General features: G+C 38.2%; 1 protein-coding gene across 4 annotated transcripts in view; it reads left to right on the top strand.

The window, feature by feature from the left end:
* The window catches only part of INO80D (INO80 complex subunit D), a 66,902-nt gene extending 47,206 nt beyond the window's left edge, over positions 1 to 19,696 (top strand). For all 4 annotated transcript variants that reach the window (XM_057745111.1, XM_057745108.1, XM_057745110.1 and 1 more), the window contains 3 exons: positions 5,480 to 5,697; positions 6,451 to 6,608; positions 7,851 to 19,696. In XM_057745111.1, coding sequence (XP_057601094.1) covers positions 5,480 to 5,697; positions 6,451 to 6,608; positions 7,851 to 9,016 — 1,542 coding nt within the window. In that variant the 3' untranslated portion in view covers positions 9,017 to 19,696. The remainder of the gene's footprint in view (positions 1 to 5,479; positions 5,698 to 6,450; positions 6,609 to 7,850) is intronic.
* The last annotated feature ends 2,298 nt before the right edge of the window (positions 19,697 to 21,994 follow it).

The following is a 21,994-nucleotide window of genomic DNA, read 5'->3' on the forward strand; positions in this document are numbered from 1 at the left end:
AAGGCCGGGGACTGGTACGGGGGACTCCTGATCTCTACCTAGTCTATACCTCTCTTCTCCTCAAGATACATTTTCTTATACATAGGCAGATTTCCCAAGATCTTTCTTTGCCCCATCTCTCTAGGGTTTTGCTCTTCTTGTATACAATTCTGCGAATGTCTTGGATATTTGATGAAATTTCAGCCAGAAGCCAAACCTTATTATAATTCCATTGGACTTAATTATTGCTTTAGTTAATGCTGGTAGCATAAGCCCTGATTAATTCAGAATAATTTGGAGGAGAGACAAGTCTGAATTGGTGACCTATCTGAATTATATAATCTCTTAAAATAAATATATTTCACCCATTAGACAGTTATTGAGTTCTTCTGCTATTTGCAGGGTACGTGCTAGGTACCTGTGTACTAAAAAGTTGAGCAAGACAACTCTCACTTGCTATGAGCATATTTCAGTTTGCAGGGGTGCATCAGGGTTAAAGTGGCCATTGGACAGGACTTAGTAGTGTAACGTTGTGTTCCTGGCTTTGCCACTAGCTAAATGTATGACATGGACTAATGAGGCATCCTTTTTAGACCTCAGTTGCCATGTAGTTTACTGGCTTCTTCTCCAAGAACCTCTTTTGTTTTTTAGATTTCCTTTATGAACCATATATTTTGAAAAGTTGTATACTAAACTACACATACAAATGTTGAGTAATTATGTTCCCATTTTAATTTTAAAACAGTTAAAATGTACATATTTTTTGTTAGCTTATTGAGGCTTTATCATGGATAAAGAATGACTTCCATATGTTTTTTAAACCACTTTTGTGGACCTTCATTGATGATTTCACAGACCTTTGGTAATATGGGCACTGTAGCTTTCAAACCACTGAAGTAAATGATCCTGGTTGTAAAAGTTGATTTTGAAGTTATACCATACTTCTAATAAGACTAGGAAAATATTGTTAAGTAGGGATCTTTCTTCAGGATCTGCTTTATTGATTTAGTGAGTTGATGATTAGTACAACAATTATTGTGTGAATGCTTCTAAAGAAATTGAAAGCAGTTTATTCTTTTCAGCTGGTTAAACATTCCTACTTAGGCAGACTCAGCTAGGCAAATGTAAGGTTGAATTAGTATAACAAAATTAGTCATAAAATAATATTTGTTTTATATAATAATGTAAAATTAAAATATAGTGTGAAATAATATTAATCAGGTTTTTAAAAGGTATTTTCAATGCAAAGTTTTTATAATACGATACAAATGGTTTTCTCTCTGAAAGCAGTTGTAGAATCTGACACTAGTTTGAGCTGTTTTTAAATTAAAAATTACGTAAGAGAGTATAGCAAACACTTGTATTCCATCAGTCCCCCAGTGAGAGACTTAACACCGGGTGATAAAAACTGTGCAAATCTCATGGGTCTGCTTTCAGACTGTATCTTGAATTCATACACATTTTACCAACCTCACTGCTACCCTCCTAGCCTTGGCTACTGTTATCTTTGCTGCGTTATTGTGATAGTCTCCTGATTAGTCTCCCTTCTTCCTCCCAGGCCCCCTGCACCCAGATGTATTGCTCACCTATCAGCCAGGGTAGACCATGTGTGTGGGTCCCACTGTCTTTGAATTTACATGTAGTAAACTGCACTTTTTTGAGTGTACAGTTCTATGAATTTTGACAGTGTATACAGATATGTAACCAGGATACAGAATCATTCCATTACCCCCCAAAAGTCTCTGGAGCTGCCTTTTTTTTTTTTTTTTTAATTCTATTTGTTGTTGTTTTGGGTTTGTTTTTTTTTTTAATTAATTAATTTATTGGCTGTGTTGGGTCTTCGTTGCTGCACATGGGCTTTCTCTAGTTGCAGCAAAAAACGGGGGCTACTCTTCATTGTGGTGGCTTCTCTTGTTGCAGAGCATGCACTCTAGGCGTGTGGGCTTCAGTAGTTGCAGCACATGGGCTCAATAGTTGTGGCACACGGGCTTAGTTGCTCCGTGGCGTGTGGGATCCTCCTGGACCAGGGATCGAACCTGTGTCCCCTGCATTGGCAGGCGGATTCTTAACCACTGCGCCACCCGGGAAGCCCTAGAGCTGCCCTTTGTAGTCAACCCTTTTCTATCCCCACTCACTTTTCTATTTCTGTCCCTATAATTCTACATTTTCCAGAATGTCTTATAAATGTAGCCTTTAGAGCAGGCCTTTTAGAATATACTCGTACATCTGATCCTTTTAGTTCCCTGATCAAAACCTTCCAGTGGCTTCCAATCGCATCTAGAATCCATTCCAAAATTCTTATGCCTGTGAGGCACTTCCTGATCTGGCCCTTGCAACCTCTCCAACTTCATCTTATACCCTCTCCTCACTTCCAGAGCTCCAGCAACATTGGCCTTCTTGCTCTTTCTTAAACACTTTAAGTATTCTCCCACCTCAGGGACTTTGTACTTGTTATTCTCTTTTCTTGGAATGTTTTTTTCCCAGATTTCTCCATCTCTCACTCCTTCATTTCATTCAGGTTTCTGATCAAATGTCAGTACATTTTTGCCTCCCTTCTATCCTGCCACTTTTTATCCTCATACTCTACCTTATTTTTCTTCCTAACATTTATATTTGTCTGATGTTATTTACTAGTTAGTTTGTTTATTGTCTGAATCCCCCACACAAAGGCAGGAACACGTTTTGTTCATTGCTGTATCCCTAGCGCTTGAAACAAAGTCACACCATAAGTAATTGTTGAATAAATGATCGGTTAGGCACATGCTTGTGGGGGAGAATGGTGAGATTGTGAACTAGACTCAGCCACTTGGTAGGACAGCCATTGGGAGAAGAGGCTTGAGCTGCAGGAGGCCCAGGCTCGCAGACAGCACGTGGTATTCCACAGGTATGAGGCCATACAACGGATGCTCAGTTACTAAATGTGCTACCCTGTGTGGGAGTAGAATGGCACAGTGAGAATGCTGGGAGTGAACGGTGTTCGTAAGTGGCGTAGGGAACAGTTGGCTTTAGGGAAGCCTCCAGGACACAGGTGCGCTGGCTCTGGAGGAGCTAAGCAAGAGAATACCAAGAGCCAGGCCAGGCCTCGGTCACGGGCAGTTCTGTGTGGAGGGCCTGGAACATTACCAAAAATGTTGCCAGGCTGCGCAGCATAAGCTTAAGGGAGTGAGACAGAAGCCTAGAACCAGAACCAGTAGGACTTTTGTATGTTCCTGACCAGAGCTCTCTAACTCCCTCCTGCTCAAGATCCACACTGGTCCTGCAGGGAAATCCTGGAATGGATGCCAGCACCTGGTGGGTATTGGTAGCTGGTTATTCACTATTTATTCAATTACATGTTGGGCATAAAAAAGGTAGACGTCAAGTGTTGAACCAAAAGGAATTATAGAAGCTGGGAAACAGCCTCTTTTTTGTTGTTTTCTAAATTTGTGCACTTGTGACTTTTGAGTCTGTAATAGTATTTGGACTCAAGTATTTAGCTGGGATTACAATTCTTTTAGATTTCCTGAATTTATGCTTAATTTTATTCTTTCTCGCTTTGAATTTGTTTGATGCTAGTGATAGTTATTAGTCTTTAGATCTTTTATGTATTTGGTTATAAGAGTTATTACTGAATTCATCAACTCAAAGGTGACATCAGTTGTAAAAACCACAATTGTTTTATATACCACCAAGAAGGAAAAAATGTTGCATAGTGCATTTCTTATCACTTAAAGTTTTTATTTTATACTTATCAAAATAGCTTTTTTAGACTTAGACATAGCTTTTTTATCTTCTGTGTCACTCCTGGTTTCAGCTAATTCTTGATGTGTGAAAGGCAGTATTTTCTACGTACATCTACTATAACACAGCTTTGTCCAGTTTGTGATAATTTTCCTTTCTCATTTGGTTGTTGCTTTACAAAACAAAAAGGTGGGGGGGATTGTGGTCAGTTCTTCAATAATGAATATTTGCTTCCCTAATAACAATTTTATACCTTGCTGCTTTTGTGCCTTTTTGTATACACAACAGTTTTCCCTCTGCATGTAAAACCAGCAATGCACATACCTTAATTCCAACAATGACAGTACAAAGAGCTATGACCAACTTTGAACATGTAGGCAGCACCAACTATAATGACCATCACCTGGCTGACAGCAATAATAATATGCCATTATTGTAAAATGCTTTATAACTGTAGAGATAGTAAAATGTGCATCTGGGAATTGATGAAATGTGGCATTCAGATTTAAGGGTACTAGCTGAAAAAAGCTAGTTATGTTGCAAATTTCTTCTTCCTTCCTGGTTCTTCTTCCTTTGCCTCCTCACTTAATTGCAACAGTTTTATAAAGCTGTGTGCCCAGTGTCTTCTCTCTTTACCTTGCCTCCCTGGTCCACGTAAATTCTTTGAAGGACTTTTACTGTGTGAAGATTTCCAAGTCTACATCTCCATTCCTTTCTTCCTTCCTGTGTACCAGATACAGTTTTCTCTTTCCTCCCTGGATATCTTCACACCTCAAACTGTATGTGAGCCAACTGAATTCTCTAACTTTTCTTCTGATTCTGTTTATTCTGCTGTTCTATATCCCAACTAGTGGCATCATCACCTAACCATCACCTCAACTAGAAACATTTGAGAGTGTTATATTCCCCTCATCCCCACCACATCCAAGGAGCTGTCAGATCTTGAGAACTCTCCCTCAACAGGCCCTTGCTTTTCCATTCCTGCTCACTTTGCCCTCAGCTATTTATCTATCTTGTATTATCTGTTGAAATAGCCCTCTGATTGGAACTATTGCCTCCACTCACTTGCCTCTTCTCATGATTCCTTTACATGGCCACCAGGATAATTAATCCTTTAAAAACATGTACTCCTGCCATCAAAAATCATTCCCCATTGCCTATAAAATAAAGTTTAAAATCCTTAACAGAGTATTCAAAGTCATACAGGATCTAGTCCCATTCTTCTTTACAGCTTACTTTTATATTTTGTCCTCCATTATACCCCAGGTAACAGTCATACCCAGTTATTTGCTGTCCTTTGTCTTGTTTGTGCCATTTCCTTTAGCCTGAAGTGATCTTCCCCCTTATCCCAACAACTTAAAATCCTGTTTATCCTTTAATCCCACATAACCACAAATAAAGGCTTTTCCTTTTGTGTACCCTTAGAAGGTGTTTATATCGTCATTGCCCTTTTTTTTCTACTGTATTTGTGTGTACTCATATTCATGTTTTCCCCATGGGAGACTGAGCAGGTTCTTTGAGAGCACAAATCAAATTTTATTCAATTTTTTTGTACCGCAGCACCTGTGATAGTGCCTGTAAATGTGGGATGAACTATGTGTATATGTTGAATTGATTTGAATTAAATTTAAAATGAATTTCTTATTCATTTAATGATCATTATACATAGTTTTAGGCCCTATATAGAATATTAAGAGATATAAGTATTTTTTTTTGGATAGCTTTTTGGTTTTTCCCAAATAGTCTCAGTTTAAAAAATACCCATTTATTCATTCCAAAGGATAATTTCTTGAGAGGAGATAGCTCCCGTAAAGTTCAGCACCAGCAGCAGAGGAAACCCAGGAAAAAAACCAAGCCTCCTGCACTTACCAAAAAACACAAGAAGAAGAGAAGGCGTGGACCTCGTCGACCCCAAAAACCCATTCCCCCTGCAGTTCCCCAGGGGAACCTCAGCATGCCCACCAGCGTCTCACTGCCAGTGGAGGCCTCTCACATCCGGTCAGTGATGGCGCCAGAGTTTACATCGCTTTCACATGTTCTCATCGTTCTCAGAACATGTGGCTTCATTTCCTTCTCTAGTGTTGGAAGTAGGCTAAAGAAACCATTAGGTGTATCAGCCTAGACTTTGTAGTTTTCAGTACGATTTTTACTGAATCTCTGACGGGGTTAGATCTGAAGTAAAGCTTTTGATAACCAAAAGAGCAGATGCTGATATTGGGAAATTAATTGTCTACTCTTAGATTTTTCTGTTTCAACAGAAATTCTATATATGTTCCAACAGAAATATTTCAAAAGAAATCTGATGCATTATTAATTTTGGCAGCGGTCAGCATTTTGACCAGATGAATGAAACTTCTGTTTCAGCCAAACATTTCAGTTTTATGTGTTTCATTTTTTTTAATTATTTTGAGCAGATTTTAAATTCTACTAGAAAGTATTACGACACACTTGATATACCAAATTGTAATTCATTCTACAAGTACACCAAATTTTCATTCATTTTACTAATTTGCAGTAAAAATAGTATCTCAAAATGGTTTTCTTCTTTTAAAACATGGGTAAAATTTGCAGAGATATGTAACTGCATATGGCAAGATCTGTCATTTTGGTTTCAAACTTCCTTCTCTTAAAGCAGGAAAGGAGACATTTTGAGTTAGGATTTTCTGTTTTTGCGTTTGACACACATGTGTGGGTGACATTGGTGTGAAGGTAAAATGGGGGTGGTGGGGTCAATCGTGTTGTCTCCCCCAGGAGCCCATCCACGCCAGAGCTGAGTGCTGATGAGTTGCCGGATGACATTGCCAATGAGATCACTGACATTCCACACGACTTGGAATTGAACCAGGAGGACTTTTCAGACGTCCTGCCACGGCTACCTGATGACTTACAAGATTTTGATTTTTTTGAAGGTATGGTCAATGTTTTGATTCAAGAGAACTGATTTTTAAAATGAATTTTTAAAAAAGGGAAGTAATTTTTTTGAGATAGGTTTGACGTATTCCTCCTCACGTGTAATGTCTTTCACCATAGATAGAGAATACAAAGTACTGTAAAGTACTTCTTTTTAGAAGGTGAGACGTACAATTTTTTTAATGATATTACAGGCTTAGTAGATCTATAGGTTTGATAGCTAGGTTTATAATTTTGTTCCTTTGTTTTGTTTTGTTTTGTTTTGTTTATTTATTTGGCTGCACCGTGCAGCATGTGGGATCTTAGTTCCCCGACCAGGGATTGAACCTGGGGCTACGGCAGTGAAAACGCCGAGTCCTAACCATTGGGCTGCCAGGGAACACCCCACTTTAGTTTATTTTTGAAGAAAGACATTTTAAACTTGAGTTTATTGAAACCTTTCAGAAATTGTCCTCATTTTAATACCCTACCCTGTACTTCAATTGAAGTACACTTTTCCAAAACAAAGTTTGCTTCATCCTGCCAATTCTCTCGTGCTTTTAGGCGAAATCTTTTATACTCTTAGAATGTTTCTTTCCCCATTAAAAACTGGGTATTTTTGTGGTGGTTAATCGAGTTCCTAACAATAGATTTTTGTATTGGAAATGAAATCCGTGTAGGCCTGTGAGCTTCCATTTTATGAAAATGCCTTAGGAACGGGAGATGGATGAGAGGGGAAGAGTAGAGAGTAACACAGAAGCGTTTCAGAAGGAACCTATGAAGTGAGCTGAGTGCTTGGTGCTGCGCTGAAATATGCGTGTGAGTTCTGTGTTCTAGGTTCACAGCTGCCCTTCCAGCTAGAAGAGCCCAAGAGTAGAAGAATCAAGGGGGCTCCTCGTGCACAGGCTTTTGTTTCAGATCTGAACGGATTGATATGTCTGATGTTGTAGTGCCTTTAACATGACTAAAAACATACGTGTAATCCGATAGTCACCACAGGGTTTTAAGTTGGCCGTGCTTAGGCGCCTAAGCACTGAGCACTTTGCTACGATGGTTTGTGAGAGTGCTGTGAGTGCACTGAAGGTGTGGTTCAGGCTCCGGGACAGCGAGCCCCCCCCCACCTGTCCCGCAGATGAATATTTCACTCTTTGCTTCCAATCCAGTCTTTAATAGAATATTGTCACAAATAATTCCAAAGTACGATTTTTATGGTCTGGGACAGCGAAAGCTCTGCTGACTGTCGATGGCTCTTGTTCACTCAGGAAAGAACGGAGACCTTCTCCCCACCACCGAAGAGGCCGAGGAGCTTGAACGGGCCTTGCAGGCCGTGACGTCTCTCGAGTGCCTGAGTACCATGGGGGTGCTCACCCAGTCAGATGGTGTGCCCGTCCAGGAGCTGTCCGATAGAGGGATAGGGGTGTTCTCCACAGGGACTGGAGCTTCAGGAATTCAGTCCTTGAGCCGAGAGGTAAACACGGACCTGGGGGAGCTGCTGAATGGGCGTATAGTACACGACAATTTCTCTAGTCTAGAGCTGGATGAGAACCTGCTCCGTTCTGCTACCTTGTCTAACCCACCTACACCCCTGGCAGGGCAGATCCAGGGGCAGTTCTCTGCCCCAGCCAACGTTGGCCTTACTTCTGCCACTCTGATCAGCCAGAGTGCACTTGGGGAGAGAGCCTTCCCAGGACAGTTTCATGGACTTCATGATGGCAGCCATGCCTCCCAGAGGCCACATCCTGCCCAGCTGCTGAGCAAGGCAGATGACCTCATCACCTCACGACAGCAATACAGCAGTGATCCTTCACACTCCTCGCCCCATGGAAGCCATTATGACAGTGAGCACGTGCCGTCTCCCTACAGCGACCATATCACCTCTCCCCACACAACATCGTACTCTGGTGATAACATGGCAGCTACCTTTTCGGCAGAGATGCCCATCATGGCGCAGCACTTGCTCCCAGCCCAACTTGAGGTGCCCCTTGGAGGAGTTGTAAACCCCAGAACTCACTGGGGCAGTCTCCCTGTCAGCCTCGGAGATCCCTCTCCATTTAGCAACCTTCTCGGCGCCGACGGACATCTTCTTTCCACTTCCCTATCCACGCCACCCGCCACTTCGAACTCAGAGACCACACAGCCTGCCTTCGCCACCGTGACCCCCAGCAGCTCCAGTGTGCTTCCGGGGTTGCCGCAGACCAGCTTCAGTGGCATGGGGCCTTCTGCTGAACTGCTGGCCTCCACCTCTCCCAAGCAGCAACTCCCTCAGTTCAGCGCAGCCTTTGGCCACCAGCTGAGTTCTCACAGTGGCATTCCCAAGGACCTGCAGCCCAGCCACAGCTCGATAGCGCCTCCCACAGGCTTCACAGTAACAGGTGCCACAGCTACAAGTACCAATAATGCATCTTCTCCCTTTACCTCCCCTAACTGAGCATGTCTGTGTGTTTGCAGGCAGGTGGGGAACCTGGTGTTTTCTATCTTTTTTTCCTCTTTATCACCCCTCTCCCCTTTTCCTAAAGAAGATTTTAAAAATAGCAGATGGGGACTAGAGGAGAACTCCCTTTTCCCGTTATACAAGCTCCCCCGCGGTGGACCTCGCTTCAGTGTTCACATGTGCTCCTTCGCACTGGTGCTCATTCCCTCCTGGCAGGCCCACTCTCCCCCAGTGGTTTCCTTAGTGGCTCAGCACAGTGACTGGATAGAATCGACTTTAGCAGCAAGTCCTAGAAGTGGAAGATACCTCAGATTACCAGTGCCCTTTACTATTTCCTAGTATTCAGATCCATGCTTTCCATTCTAATACCAGGTCTTTACATAGGTGATTCTAGACAGAATGAGCCCATTCATCGAGTTCCTGTGTAAGAGATGGCAAATGGTGTGTAGAGGCAGATCAAGGCTCTGACTTAGCACCAACTGCTAAACACCACATGAGGCCAGGATTCCATTCCTAATTGTGATCATGTTGAATTAAAAAGAAAAAAATTAGTCTTTTGACTGCCTGTGTGTATGTGTGCACCCACGCGTGTGTCTTTGTGCAGGGCAGGAAGCAGCTGTCCCATTGTTATTTTTTTCTTTCCTAATGAGTAGAAGGCTCTTCTCCTTTCCCACATCTCACAGCCCTAATAAGGTTGGTCATTCTTTCCCGCTGAGTTAACCGACTTTCTTGAATGGAGAAGGGTGGTGGTCTGGTGGCGTGAATAGCACAACCCTTTTCTACTGAGTTAACCCAGAACACAAAAAGCTGAATTCACGTGAAGTCATTGCCCTGCGGATGTCATGAAAAGCTTGCCTGGAAGGACTGCAGGGTTGCTGTGATTCTGAGGTCTGGTGGTTGGTTATATTGCCTTTTTTAGACATGCATTTGTTTATAAATCCCTCTTCCATGGAATATATTCGCAAGATGTAATTAAAGAAAATATTTTGATGTGAAAAGCAGGATAGGTCAGATAGATTTGGAAAGATGGGATCTGTGAACTCTTTGATCCATCTTTTGCTTTTGAACTTTTCATGTTTACAGTAGTGATTCTTTGGTAAGATTTGTAAAATGTTGAAGACACTTGTAGAATCAGTGTACCAGTTGTGAAGTGATGTGTAATATCTGAAGGATACACATTTTAAAGTTTCAAAGCAGAATATGGAAATTAGACATAAATTTTACCCACCCTTTGGTACTTTTAAAATAATTTAAGTATTTAGGTTTAAGTTTGGGGAAATTTTTTTCTTCAGTACCAGAACTTTAGGGTTAAAAATCATATTGGGTAGTTTAGTAAGTTGGTGACTATGAAATGAATATATGAGGTTTCTTTTTACCTGCCTTCTCCCCAGCCCCCCACCCCCTGCCCAAGGGTGGAACTAGATTTTAAAGGCATCTGTACTCTGCTTTTGCTGAGAAGTTTCACTGTCCCTTGAGATACCATTGGCTATTTATACCTGAGTCTAGTCTAATTTACATATATATATTTTAAAAGATGAGTAGAGAGAACATATCTATTAATGATGTGATATAATAATTCATTTGTCAGGGAATATTTGATCTTAATTCCTTTTCAATAGGTAAAGATTTGGATGTATTTTCCTACTTCCTATATGTATTCTCTTTATGCCGTGCTAATTCTAAGCAGTCCCTTCTTTTGAAAGCTTTTCTTTCTCTGCTTTTTAAAGGAATGTTGGTGATCAGCAGGCATTATGCAGATACCACGTGCCTGAGATTATGGAGGGGAAATGTCACATGACTGTATGAAATCATTATATGCCCTATTTTGTATTTATTGAAGTTTCTTTTTGTGGGCCAAAAATATGTTTGTAATATATTTAGTTTTTTTTTAAATCATGATAATTGATTGGAAGATTTATTTTTTAATAGCTTTGCCTTTTTTGCAGATTGAGAAATTTCTAAATTATAAAATCATGTCACAAAGCAAAATTATATTTGGTAGCACCATAAATTTCTATTCTGAAGGGTGAGAACAAATAATTTGAATATTTCTCACCTGTAAACCTATGTTAGTAAGCTTTTTTATTTTAATGTACTGTAATGAAATGATTATGAGTAGTTACCTCTGCTCAAAAGTGTCATTTAGTTTGCTAAACTCTTCACATCCCATCATAATCATCACGCGATAACTGTCCATTCCCAGTGATTCGATTCCGTCTCCATTGTGTACTAATTAAAGGTTGTAGCAGAGCAGCCCATTGACTTTCTTTTTTATTGAGGTAAACGTGGTACAGAACACACTGACTTTCTTATCAGCCCTTCTTTGACGGTAAAGGGAAGTCATGGGATGTCGATTTGAATTTTTCTGGCTATTTGTCCCTCGTGGTAGCTGCTTAAAATTCTTCAGTTATCAAAACTGAGTCTGCAGTAAGTTGCACATTTTATTGTTTGCAATTTTCTGTTTTCTGTGCATTTTTAAGCCCTTTTCTGCTTTCTGGTAAGGAGGCATGAAATGATCAGGAATGTTGCCAGTTACAGCTTCACACCAAAAACTTTGAGTACATTCATTTTTTTGTAGATGCCCACGATGATAGCTGAAGAAAGGGCACCTGCAGAAAGTACCAGTGTAGGTCTGAGGAATTAGCAAAAAACAGATTTTTATTCTCCTTTTGTCTACTTCAAAACAAATATCCGAGCTTGCGATTTGCTTTGCTCTTGCTGTTTCTTGTGAGTCCCTTTTTGGAAGAGAGAGGAACATCTGTGAACCCGGAGGTATCCGTTATGTTGTTATCTTAGCCAATGGAGCAATTCTAGTCTATTAGTAGTATAGGTTTGCTATTACTATGTAAAAAAAGGAATGAAGTGTATTTTACTCCAGAAATATGAAAATTAGTATCTTGTAAAATAGCGCTTATGCTATAATAAGGCAATACTGGAATCAAAAACAAATTTTATATAAGGTTCTATCTAATTAGGTGGATACTGGCTTTCATTCTGGTGTTAAACTCATGAGAAAGAGTGGCAAAGAAGGTTCACTCTGTTTCAGCAGTTCTTTGGGACCATTTATAAAGGCCAGTTGGATTGTGTTAATGTGATTTAATTTACAAAGTTGCTGCAGTTAATGGATACATTCTGTGCTCTGAGAATCTGAATTCCATTCTAATGTATAATTTCACTGGCTGTGATCTGTAGCATCCGAAGGAAAGATGTGTTTTTCTCCTTTACACTCTCTACAAAATTGTTAATATTATTTTAATTAAAGTACTTAAGACATTGTTTTTCCTCTGTACAAATGGCTTAGCAATTTGCACATCTGGGTAGATTATGTAGTTAGTAAACAATTCACAATAGTAAATAGCAATTACCTTTAACCCACCAAGTGACAGACTATGCAATGGAAAAATTTTCTAATTATCGTCGCATAGCTTATATGGCAAAGGATTATTTTCTCTAGTAACCTACCATGTGAGAGAGAACTGCTTCGTAAATGACTTCCTGAGCAATTTCAAGTTGGCAAGCAGTGTGGTGTGTCTAGTGTCCCTCCATGAAAAGAGTATAATTTAATGAGAAGCAAATAGTAGGTATGGAGATAAGGTTGGAAAAAAAATTTTTTTCTTTTCCTTAAAATTGTAGTCATTGTCTTGAGCGATTTAAGGCTAAAGAAAGCTAATACTTTATCTTTGCCAAATAATTATTTATAAGATTTATTTCTTAAGTAAGCTCAATCTCTCAACTGCAGGTTAAGAACCATCACTTCCTGTGACTAACACTAGAGCTTTTCCTTATCAGAGCTTGTTCTCAGTCCGTGATCATAATCCTCAGAGGCAAAGGCAGTTCTTGGATTTGGAGGCAGGCAGTGTCTGTGATACACACAGTGGCCCTAGCTGTGTAATTTGCTTCTTACATGAAAAAAATTATATTTCTATTGACCTATATATACCCTTGGGCTTTTATCATTTGGCACTAGAATTTGAGCCTGCATAGGTCACGCCCATCCTGTAAGTCCACTGATACTTGCCTGCAGCCCTTCCTGTGCCCCTGCATCATTGGGGTGCTGATGGTGGGTGGTAGCTTCGTCAGCAGTGTTTGTGGGAGGCCGTTGCCTTTTCTCCAGGTTAGTTCAAAAGGTTGCTGTGGATTGGTATTGCAAAAAGATGAGGATATTAATAACACTAAACTAATCATTTCAGGTTCATAGGTTTGAAATTCATTTAAAATTTGCTTAGGTTTGTAGATTCCAGTTTCTTCATCCTCTTTCTTTTTAGCCTTCTTTTAATATTCTATTAAATTCTATTTTTAATCTGGTATATATAGAATAATACAATGGTCTTTTAAATGGTCAACAGAACTCTGCAGTTTAATCAGGCAATGTAAAGGATTCCCTGGAAGAAAATGTAGTCATACCAAATCTTTCATCACAGACACCTACATCACTCCAAGGATTTTTTTTCCTGATGAGGAATGTATTTCTTGGGGATGGGGTGGCGGGGTGGGAATGTATATGTGATGGAACACAGATTTTTTTTTTTTCCTCTCAATACTTTGAAAACAACTGAATTTTCATGGGCATTCTATAGAAAAGTAAAACAATGTAATGACTTCTTAATATCTTGAACTTTATAAAGCTTTCCAATATCATATTCTGGAGGGACCCAAAATCCATGTTCAGTAGATTCAAGTAACATTTTAAAAATATTATCTTTCAAAAGACGTGTAATAAGATATCAGTGAAGAACATATTTGGGCATCTGTTAAGGATTTTCTTCTGACCAGTGAGTTAGGAAAGAAAACATAAAATGTAAGTGAATAATTATGTTTCTCCTAATGATCAGTGTCATTAATGCAAAATTTGTGGGTCAAACTTAGCCTTATTTCTAAATAGCAAAAAGTCTCTTTTCACTCCAGCTCTTATTTTTTGTTAGCTTTCCTCTCTCTGCACTGTGATGCAGATCAAACAAAAGAAATGTGGCATTTCAGAGAGAGAGAAAGCAAATTTGGAATGACTTTTTTTACCCCAGTTTCCCGAATCTTGGGAATGTTTGGCTACTTTGAATGGCAGGGTTTTGGTGATCTAAAGTTCAGCCTGGAAAACAGTCTTATAAGAGAAAACCTGTCTAACTCTTAGCAATGTAGGGCAGCACAGCTTTCCTTCCATTTTCCCTTCTGCCTGCTTGCTCAGCCTACCCCCAGCACTGAAGTAAGCTCACACACACGCACGCACGCACACGATCTGTACTGCTCCTGGCCCAAGAGTAATAGAAGCCTCTTCTTTCACTTGATTTTTGTTTTTGTTTATTTTTTTAAGCTGGGGACCACCGAAGTAAGCTCTATATGCACCCAAAGTTCCCCTTGGAAAAATTTTCAACATGCAGTGCAGAAGCCTCCAATGCAGCTAAATGCCACCCTTGCTTTTACTTGGGGAATAGACTGATTTGCCCTGAAATGACTCCACCCTATGTTGTTTAGGTACAGTTGGCTCCAGCTGATGAGTGTGGAAGGGATGGGAGGTTTGGTACTTGCGACATTGTCTTCATCTGCTTGGAAGGGTTGAATCAGTCCCTCTCCACAGTGATAGTTCTTTTCACTGTACAGTGTTGAGTATGTCTCAGGGATTCCTTGTGGAAATTAGGGCAGTTTTTAAAATGAGAAAATAGTTTTAAAAGAAACTAAAGGTGACTCATCATTAAAGAGAGCTCAAGAAAGAGAAAACATTTGGTTTTGTAGCCTACGGTGTCTTGCATGGGACGCTTTCCCTTCTCCTTCAGGCTCTCATCTCAGCCTCAGCATACAGAATCCTTTCCCACCACACACAGCTTTAAAACTTTTATTTAAAAATTTCCTTCCCCAATGAGCTTTCAGAATACTTATTGTAGATTTTAAGAGAAAAGGTATATTAATTTATGCTATTAACATCACCTCATAAATTATAAGTTTTATACTAAAGCTGTATTGAGTGTAATGAATTATGTTGCCTATGTGTTTAATAGCTAAAAAATTATATATGAGCTTTTTTTTTTTTTTTTTTTTTTTTTTGGCAAAACAAACTAGTGAAGCACCTTTTTACACTGGATCTCTGCCGTGTCAAGGTGTATAGCTATCCTTTGCTACCTTGCAGATATATAAAATAAAAGGATATCCTGGGGCCTCAAAACGTAGAACACCTTTAGACCATTTATTACTGCTCATAGAACTGTTGAGAATCATGTTTCTTTAGTAAATGATCTGTGGTTTACACTTATGATGGCTAGAAGCTTAGTTACAGGGTAAATAGAAATACATACATCAAGTGAAACTCCCAACTACTGTAGCTGGAATTTGTAAACTAAGTTTTTAAGACTTCTTTTATTTCCTATGGATTTATTCTTTAATTACAGTTTATGCTGTAAGTTGGGAATTAAAATAGAGAAAATAATAAATCTAGATGTTCTCAGTGTCTTATTCAGGAACTTTTTATCCCTCCTCACTAAGGAATTCCCACTGTGACTTAAAAATAGAATTAAAGTACTTGTGTGCATGTATATGTCTGTGTTTTTACACACATGCAAAAATATACATTGGGGGCACGTGTGTGAGAGAGATGAATGTGTGCTTAGGTAAAATGAGAGAAAGGTAACAGAATGTATGGTAGAAATATGATTTATTTAGTTGAGGGTATTGGAGTTACTTCCTCATCGTCTCTGTTGTATAAATACACCGAATTCTTGATTATGTTATGTTAAAAGGCTAGCTCTGATATCATTTTATTTCAACCTTTTGATTAACTTATGTTTTTAAAATGAGGTAAGATACAGCAGGTTCTAAGACAAGGCTCTCGCTTTTGAGCATAAAAATAAGACAGAAACAGGCCTGGGCATGAGCTGTGTTTATCTATTGGGGTGATGGGACCAGAGATCAGATGAACCTTTTTTATGTTAATGATAGATTTCTTCATCTTCTGAGTTTTGAAATATTATTGATCACCGTTTCTTGGTGAAATTAAGAAAAGTATAGGCCTTTTATAAAGAATGCCATTTTTAAAGGGGCTGCTTTGTTTAAAGATTTGATGGGGTCATTGCACCATGCACATTTCAAAGCTGGGTTGATTTCAGTTATTTCCAAAATTAAAAAAAAAAAATTACTCAGTTGTGTTGTTATTTATGAAGTTAGTATGCCCCCCAACCACGATATTTTGGCTATAAAAAAATTATGCTACCCTTGACTTTTTACCTGATTTATGTGGAATTTAAAAAAATACATTCCTATATTTTGAGTTTTGTCATTTTGCTATACATTCATTACTGGAGTATCTGGTGGTCTAAAATAGTCAAAGCTAGAGTTGTTATTAAGTGCTCCAATCACATTTATTTTTAATATTAAAAAAATCATATACTTTGAAACATGTCAAAACAACTTCTGATAATACATCTGAATTTGTGGTTCTCTTTGAAGCCTCATTCACCTTAGATATACTCAAGACCTAGGAAAGCTTTGTATGTTGTTCTTTTTACAGTTGTATTTCTTGTAGCATCTCCCAGTATCATTCACTCTTGCTTCATGGATTTTAAAAAATCTGCGTATTTCTTGTACATATGCATGCAAATGAAAGAAGGGAGGTTGTATTGGTGCCATTTCTCCCTTCAGTTACTGGTTAATGGGATTTGCTAGAATAAATTCCCCCTGATTGAAGGGTGAAAATAGACCCTTTTGTGTATATCTGTACAGAGATGTGTATATGGGATGTGGTGGCACTTTGCTGAATGTGAACTTGCCTTGTCATTGGAAAGATTGAGAAGTATTATGTTTATTTATACATTTGTATAAATCTATATATACACGTATGTATATGTGTGTGTATAGATAAATCTATATACATATATTTCCCTAAAAAAAGTGTGTGTATAATAGATAAACAGCCTTTGTTAAGCAGGATTATACATCTATGGAAAATTCCGGATTATTCTATAAGCAAGAAGAGGTAACAGTCTAGAGTAATTGTCAGAGCATACAGAGACAGAAGTCCTTAGGATTATAGTCTTATGAATTCCCCTTAGAACTGTTCTCACTTGCCAGTCCCACTGTTCTTCATCTTCATTACCTTCTAAGTCAATCTCTCACCATTTACAAATCACACTTCATTGTGGGTTTTTTTCCCCTTCATTATATCCTTTCCAGCCAGAATCATTTGGCTTAACCATACTTCGTTAATATTTCACTTGTTTCTTTTAAATATCTTTGTCTCTGAAATTTCCCAGAAGGTAATAAGTTTTGGTAGTATTTTCTGTAGTAATTTTGGGAATTGGGCATCATCTTTGTCTCAAAAACAACCAACCAATAAACAAAAAGCCAACATTCAAACAAAACTACTTTGAAAATTTTACCTAGGTAATTTTGGGACATTTTACCTAAATTGAAAAAGAACATAATTATGATTTTTATGATTGACATTCGTGTTAGGTTTATTTTGTCATTTATTGTCATTAACTTGTTGTTTTAAAAATTTGTTTTACTTTGTGATTTGATCATAAGTTTACCATTTTCATTTTAATCGAAAGCCTCTTGAATTCTATCATTCATTTTATTCATGATGAGAAACTAATGAATTCTTCTGTAATGAATTCTGCTATATTTCCTTTTGACTTTCTTACATTGGTGACATTCTGTTTTAACTTTGCTGCAGCTCTCTAGAAAACTTGCATCCCTATATATTGTGCCTTTAAAGCTTTTATGCACACACAGACAAAAGTGTATATATACATGTTGGAGCATGTGTACATATACTTTCGTATGTACTCACACAGTATGTCTCTAGTATATATTGTGGGAGTGGATATATAGATATTCAAAAGCAATGAAGTGTTGCTCTCTAGATATATATGTATATAAATAGTGTTGATATCCTGTATATACACATGTATATGTATGAGTTTTAAACGGCAATCTTTTACATTTAGCAAAATGCTGCCCCTACTGGAATATTGTCACTGCAGTGGCAGTTGTATGTAATGAGTTAAAACACGTTATCAAAAGTTATTTAAAGAACATTTAAAAGTCTCATCTAAGGACGTCCACACATTATTTATTTATCTTCCTTTTCCTTTTATTGTTTTTTTTTTTCCCCCTAACTGAAAGGGAGACTCTCATTTTAAAAATGCCATCTGTCCCATGAAAGGAAGAGAGCTGGAGATTCACTTGAGGAACCTTGTGCATTTTCCTCTCTCTGAAATGGAGATGTACCACAAACCAGCCTGTTTATTTCAGTTATAAAGCAATCCTAACATTTCCATTACTGTATGTCATCCACCATCTCCTAGATCAACTTAATTCACCAATTTGCCTCTTCCTTTCATTAATAAATAATGATCATTGAGATCATTTTGCCTGGGGGAAGTTAACTACTCTCTGGCTACAGGGAAATATATCACCTAATTGTTATTCAGCCTTGTTCGAAATTCAGCCTTGAGAGAAGGCAGCTCTCTCATGAAGCTGTCTTAAGCAGGTTTTGCATTTATTTAATTAAAGGTCTTCCCAGACTTTTTTTTTTTTAAAGTACTCCAAGTCTGCGTACACTCGACCTAGATTTAATTCTTGCTCCCCACAGCTTCAGGTATTTTTCATTAGTGTATCAATTTGACGCACTGAATGAAAGAATATTAAGAGAAAACTGTTAAAATATTTTATTTTGTGATGAGTTGGCAGTGGATTCCATTTCAAGACCTTGTAGAGAGAGGCGTGTAGATGGACAATCCTAAATCGTAAGATGATAACAAAAAACAGGTGGAGTAAGAATACCCCTGAAGACTCAACAGAGAGGTTGGGGTTTGAGGGATTTCACAGAGTAGCTTAGCTAAAACTTGATATCAGAAGCAGCCTTTAACATTAGCCTCTTGGCAATTGTATGGTACTAACCAGAGTACTGAAGTACAGGTTGAAACCAAGTTGCAGTGGGAAATCAAAGGTGAGGTAGCTTATTGGAAACCAGTAAAATGACAGGTTGCACAGTTTCGAAATCTCTTCTAATAAAGTAACTGCACGGTAGCAAGGACTAGCCGTTCTCAAAGCCCTTCTTTTTCAGTGTTCTCCTTCGCCTTGGCACACAAGTATGTTTAACAGGCCATACATTAAAAATATATACAAAAAACAAAAACAAAAAAAACACCTGCTTAAAGGGAACTTACAAACTGAGAATCTTCTCTGTATTTGTGTAAATAGTGGCTGGAAGCTTAGTTATATGCACAAAAGCTAGGAGCCACTTGTTTCTGCACAGACTGTAGGAGCAAGGTGAGGAGATTGGCAGATTTGGGAAAGAGGCCCCCAGTTCTGAGGAAAGGCATATCTGTGGCATTGGGTGCAGTGTTGCTGGGGGAGACCACATTTTGGGAGATGATGGGCTTTTGGTTTGTAATTTCCCTTTAAACAAGAAGAGATGGCTCACATTTTCCATATATATCTCAATGAATGTACTGTATTACCGTTTTAAAAATTTGATGAAATAATAATGGGTTGGTCTCCTTTTGTTATCTGGTCCTTGTTTAATTTGTTTAAGGGTTTTTGTATACAAAAGTTTACATTTTTATGTATATTTTTCTTGTGTAAAAACTGATGTAATATGTGTATAAAACACTGTATGTATTATCTGTATATAGTGTGACAAAATGATTTTTCTTTCTTTCTTTTGGATGTATTAATAAATCTTGCTGTGAAGTAGCCTTGCTTTTGATTTAATTTCTTTTGCCTGGATATTGATGGAAGCTGCTAATCTAGGGTAGGTATTTTCCCCCTTTGTTATTTAAAGAGTATATATATATATATTTTTATATCTTATTATTTTGTCAAGAACCACAGGGGGCTATATTCATGGTTCTTTATGGTTAGACTAACAAAGATGAATATTTGTGTAATAACTGTGGATCAATTAAATGCTACTCAAGATGACTTTAGTGTGGTATCCAACCTTGAAATCCAACCAGAAGTTGCATTGGAAATTGTTATATGCTGTAATGGAGGTCTTGCATGCCAGTTTCTGTTTCATTTAATCAGGAGCCCTTTCTCTCTTCATTTTCAGAGTATCACAAGCAAAAGAACAACTTCATGTTGTATAACCGAGGTAATACAAACAAAAAACTTGAAGAAACACTATTCCTCTAAGGCATTGCCAAGTGCCTTGTATCTGCTTTTAATTGAATTACTTTTTTTAATATGTAGATTGGAATTTTTCATTTCCTGTGCTGAGGAATTTTGTGGTACAAATAGAGGCTAGGACAAAATTCATGAAGAAAAATTAGTAATCTCCTAATCACACATTCCTCTTGTAGAGAGTTACGATTTTTAATTTTTGTGGGACATTTGAACTTTTTATTTTTTTTATTGATCTCCAATCCAGGCATGTTTAAGATACATTCCAAAATTGTACTTGGCTTCTCTGAAAGAAATTAACACTCTGCAACTAGAAGCAGATGCCCACTGTACTAGTGAAACCGCCAGAACTGACAGCTTCATTCATCCATTTCTCTGCCTTTGAAATTGACAGGGTATGAAGAATAATGCTTGAAATTGATCTATCCAGTTCTTCAGTTATATGGTAGTTGATTTTAAACTCTTGTTCTTTTCTACTTAAGGATGCTTTTCTAAATATCTGTGTAAATGCAGAAGCTTTTGAGATCGTGCTGTTCTTGATTTGATGTTTAAAAAGTAGTCTTAAGGAGATAAGCTTATTAGTGAAATGTTTGAGTTAGGCAATCTTTAAAGGAGTGGTGCTGAGAGCCTATGGATTGCCAGGTACAAGCAAAAGTTCATGTTTAGAAGTGAATATATTAACTTGTTCATTAGCATATCTCTAGCTCCTTGCTCTTTCATCTGCCTCATTAACTACATTGAGGTGGTATCTCACCTCACACCGGTCAGAATGGCCACCATCAGAAAATCTACAAACAATAAATGCTGGAGAGGGTATGGAGAAAAGGGAACCCTTTTACACTGTTGATGGGAATGTAAATTGGTACAGCCACTATGGAGAACAGTATGGTTCTCCTTAAAGTTCCTTAAAAAACTAAAAATAGAACTACCATATGACCCGGGATTCCCACTCCTTGGCATATACCTGGAGAAAGCCATAATTCAAAAAGATACATGCACCCCAGTGCAGCACTGTTTATGATAGCCAGGACAATGCAAGCAACCTAAATGACCATCAACAGAGGAATGGATAAAGAAGATGTGGCACATATTACTCAGATGTGGACTATCAGCCATATAAAAGAACGAAATTGTGCCATTTGCAGAGGGTTGACCCTAGCGACTCATACAGAGTGAAGTAAGTCAGAAAGAGAACAGATATCGTGTAATATTGCTTATAAGTGGAATCTAGAAAAGTGATACAGATGAACTTATTTGCAAAGCAGAAATAGAGACAGACGTAAAAAAACAAACGTATGGATACCAAGGGAGGAAAAGGGGGAGGGATGAATTGGGAGAAAGGAATTGACATATATACACTACTATGTATAAAATAGATAACTGATGAAAACCTACTCTATAGCGCAGGGAATTCAATGCTCTGTGGTGACCTAAATGGGAAGGAAATCCGAACAAGGGGATATATGTATAGCTGATTTACTTTGCTATACAGCAGAAACTAACACAACATTGTAAAGCATCTATACTCCAATAAAAATTAACTAAAAAACAAAATAAAAAACCCCACAGTCATTCTTAAAAAGGAAAACAAAAAAACAAAAAAAACCCAAACCCTGTATTGTTTAAAAGCCTGTTATTTGCATTACTTTGTAGCTTTCAGCAATGGGTGGATCTGAACACTAAGGTGGTATTACTTGGTTTCTTTCACATATCTGGCTTCCTGGAAAAATCATCCCTAACACATTGTGACTATAGACAGTTATTTTTCCTCCTTTAAATCCGTCTGATGAATTTTGAGATTTCATTTGAGCCCGTGATAGTACGCTATTGCTGCCTCTATCCTTCCATCTTTCCAATTTTCTG

This window comes from Hippopotamus amphibius, chromosome 8 (assembly GCF_030028045.1).
Source record: "Hippopotamus amphibius kiboko isolate mHipAmp2 chromosome 8, mHipAmp2.hap2, whole genome shotgun sequence".
NCBI classification, from domain to species: Eukaryota; Metazoa; Chordata; class Mammalia; order Artiodactyla; family Hippopotamidae; genus Hippopotamus; species Hippopotamus amphibius.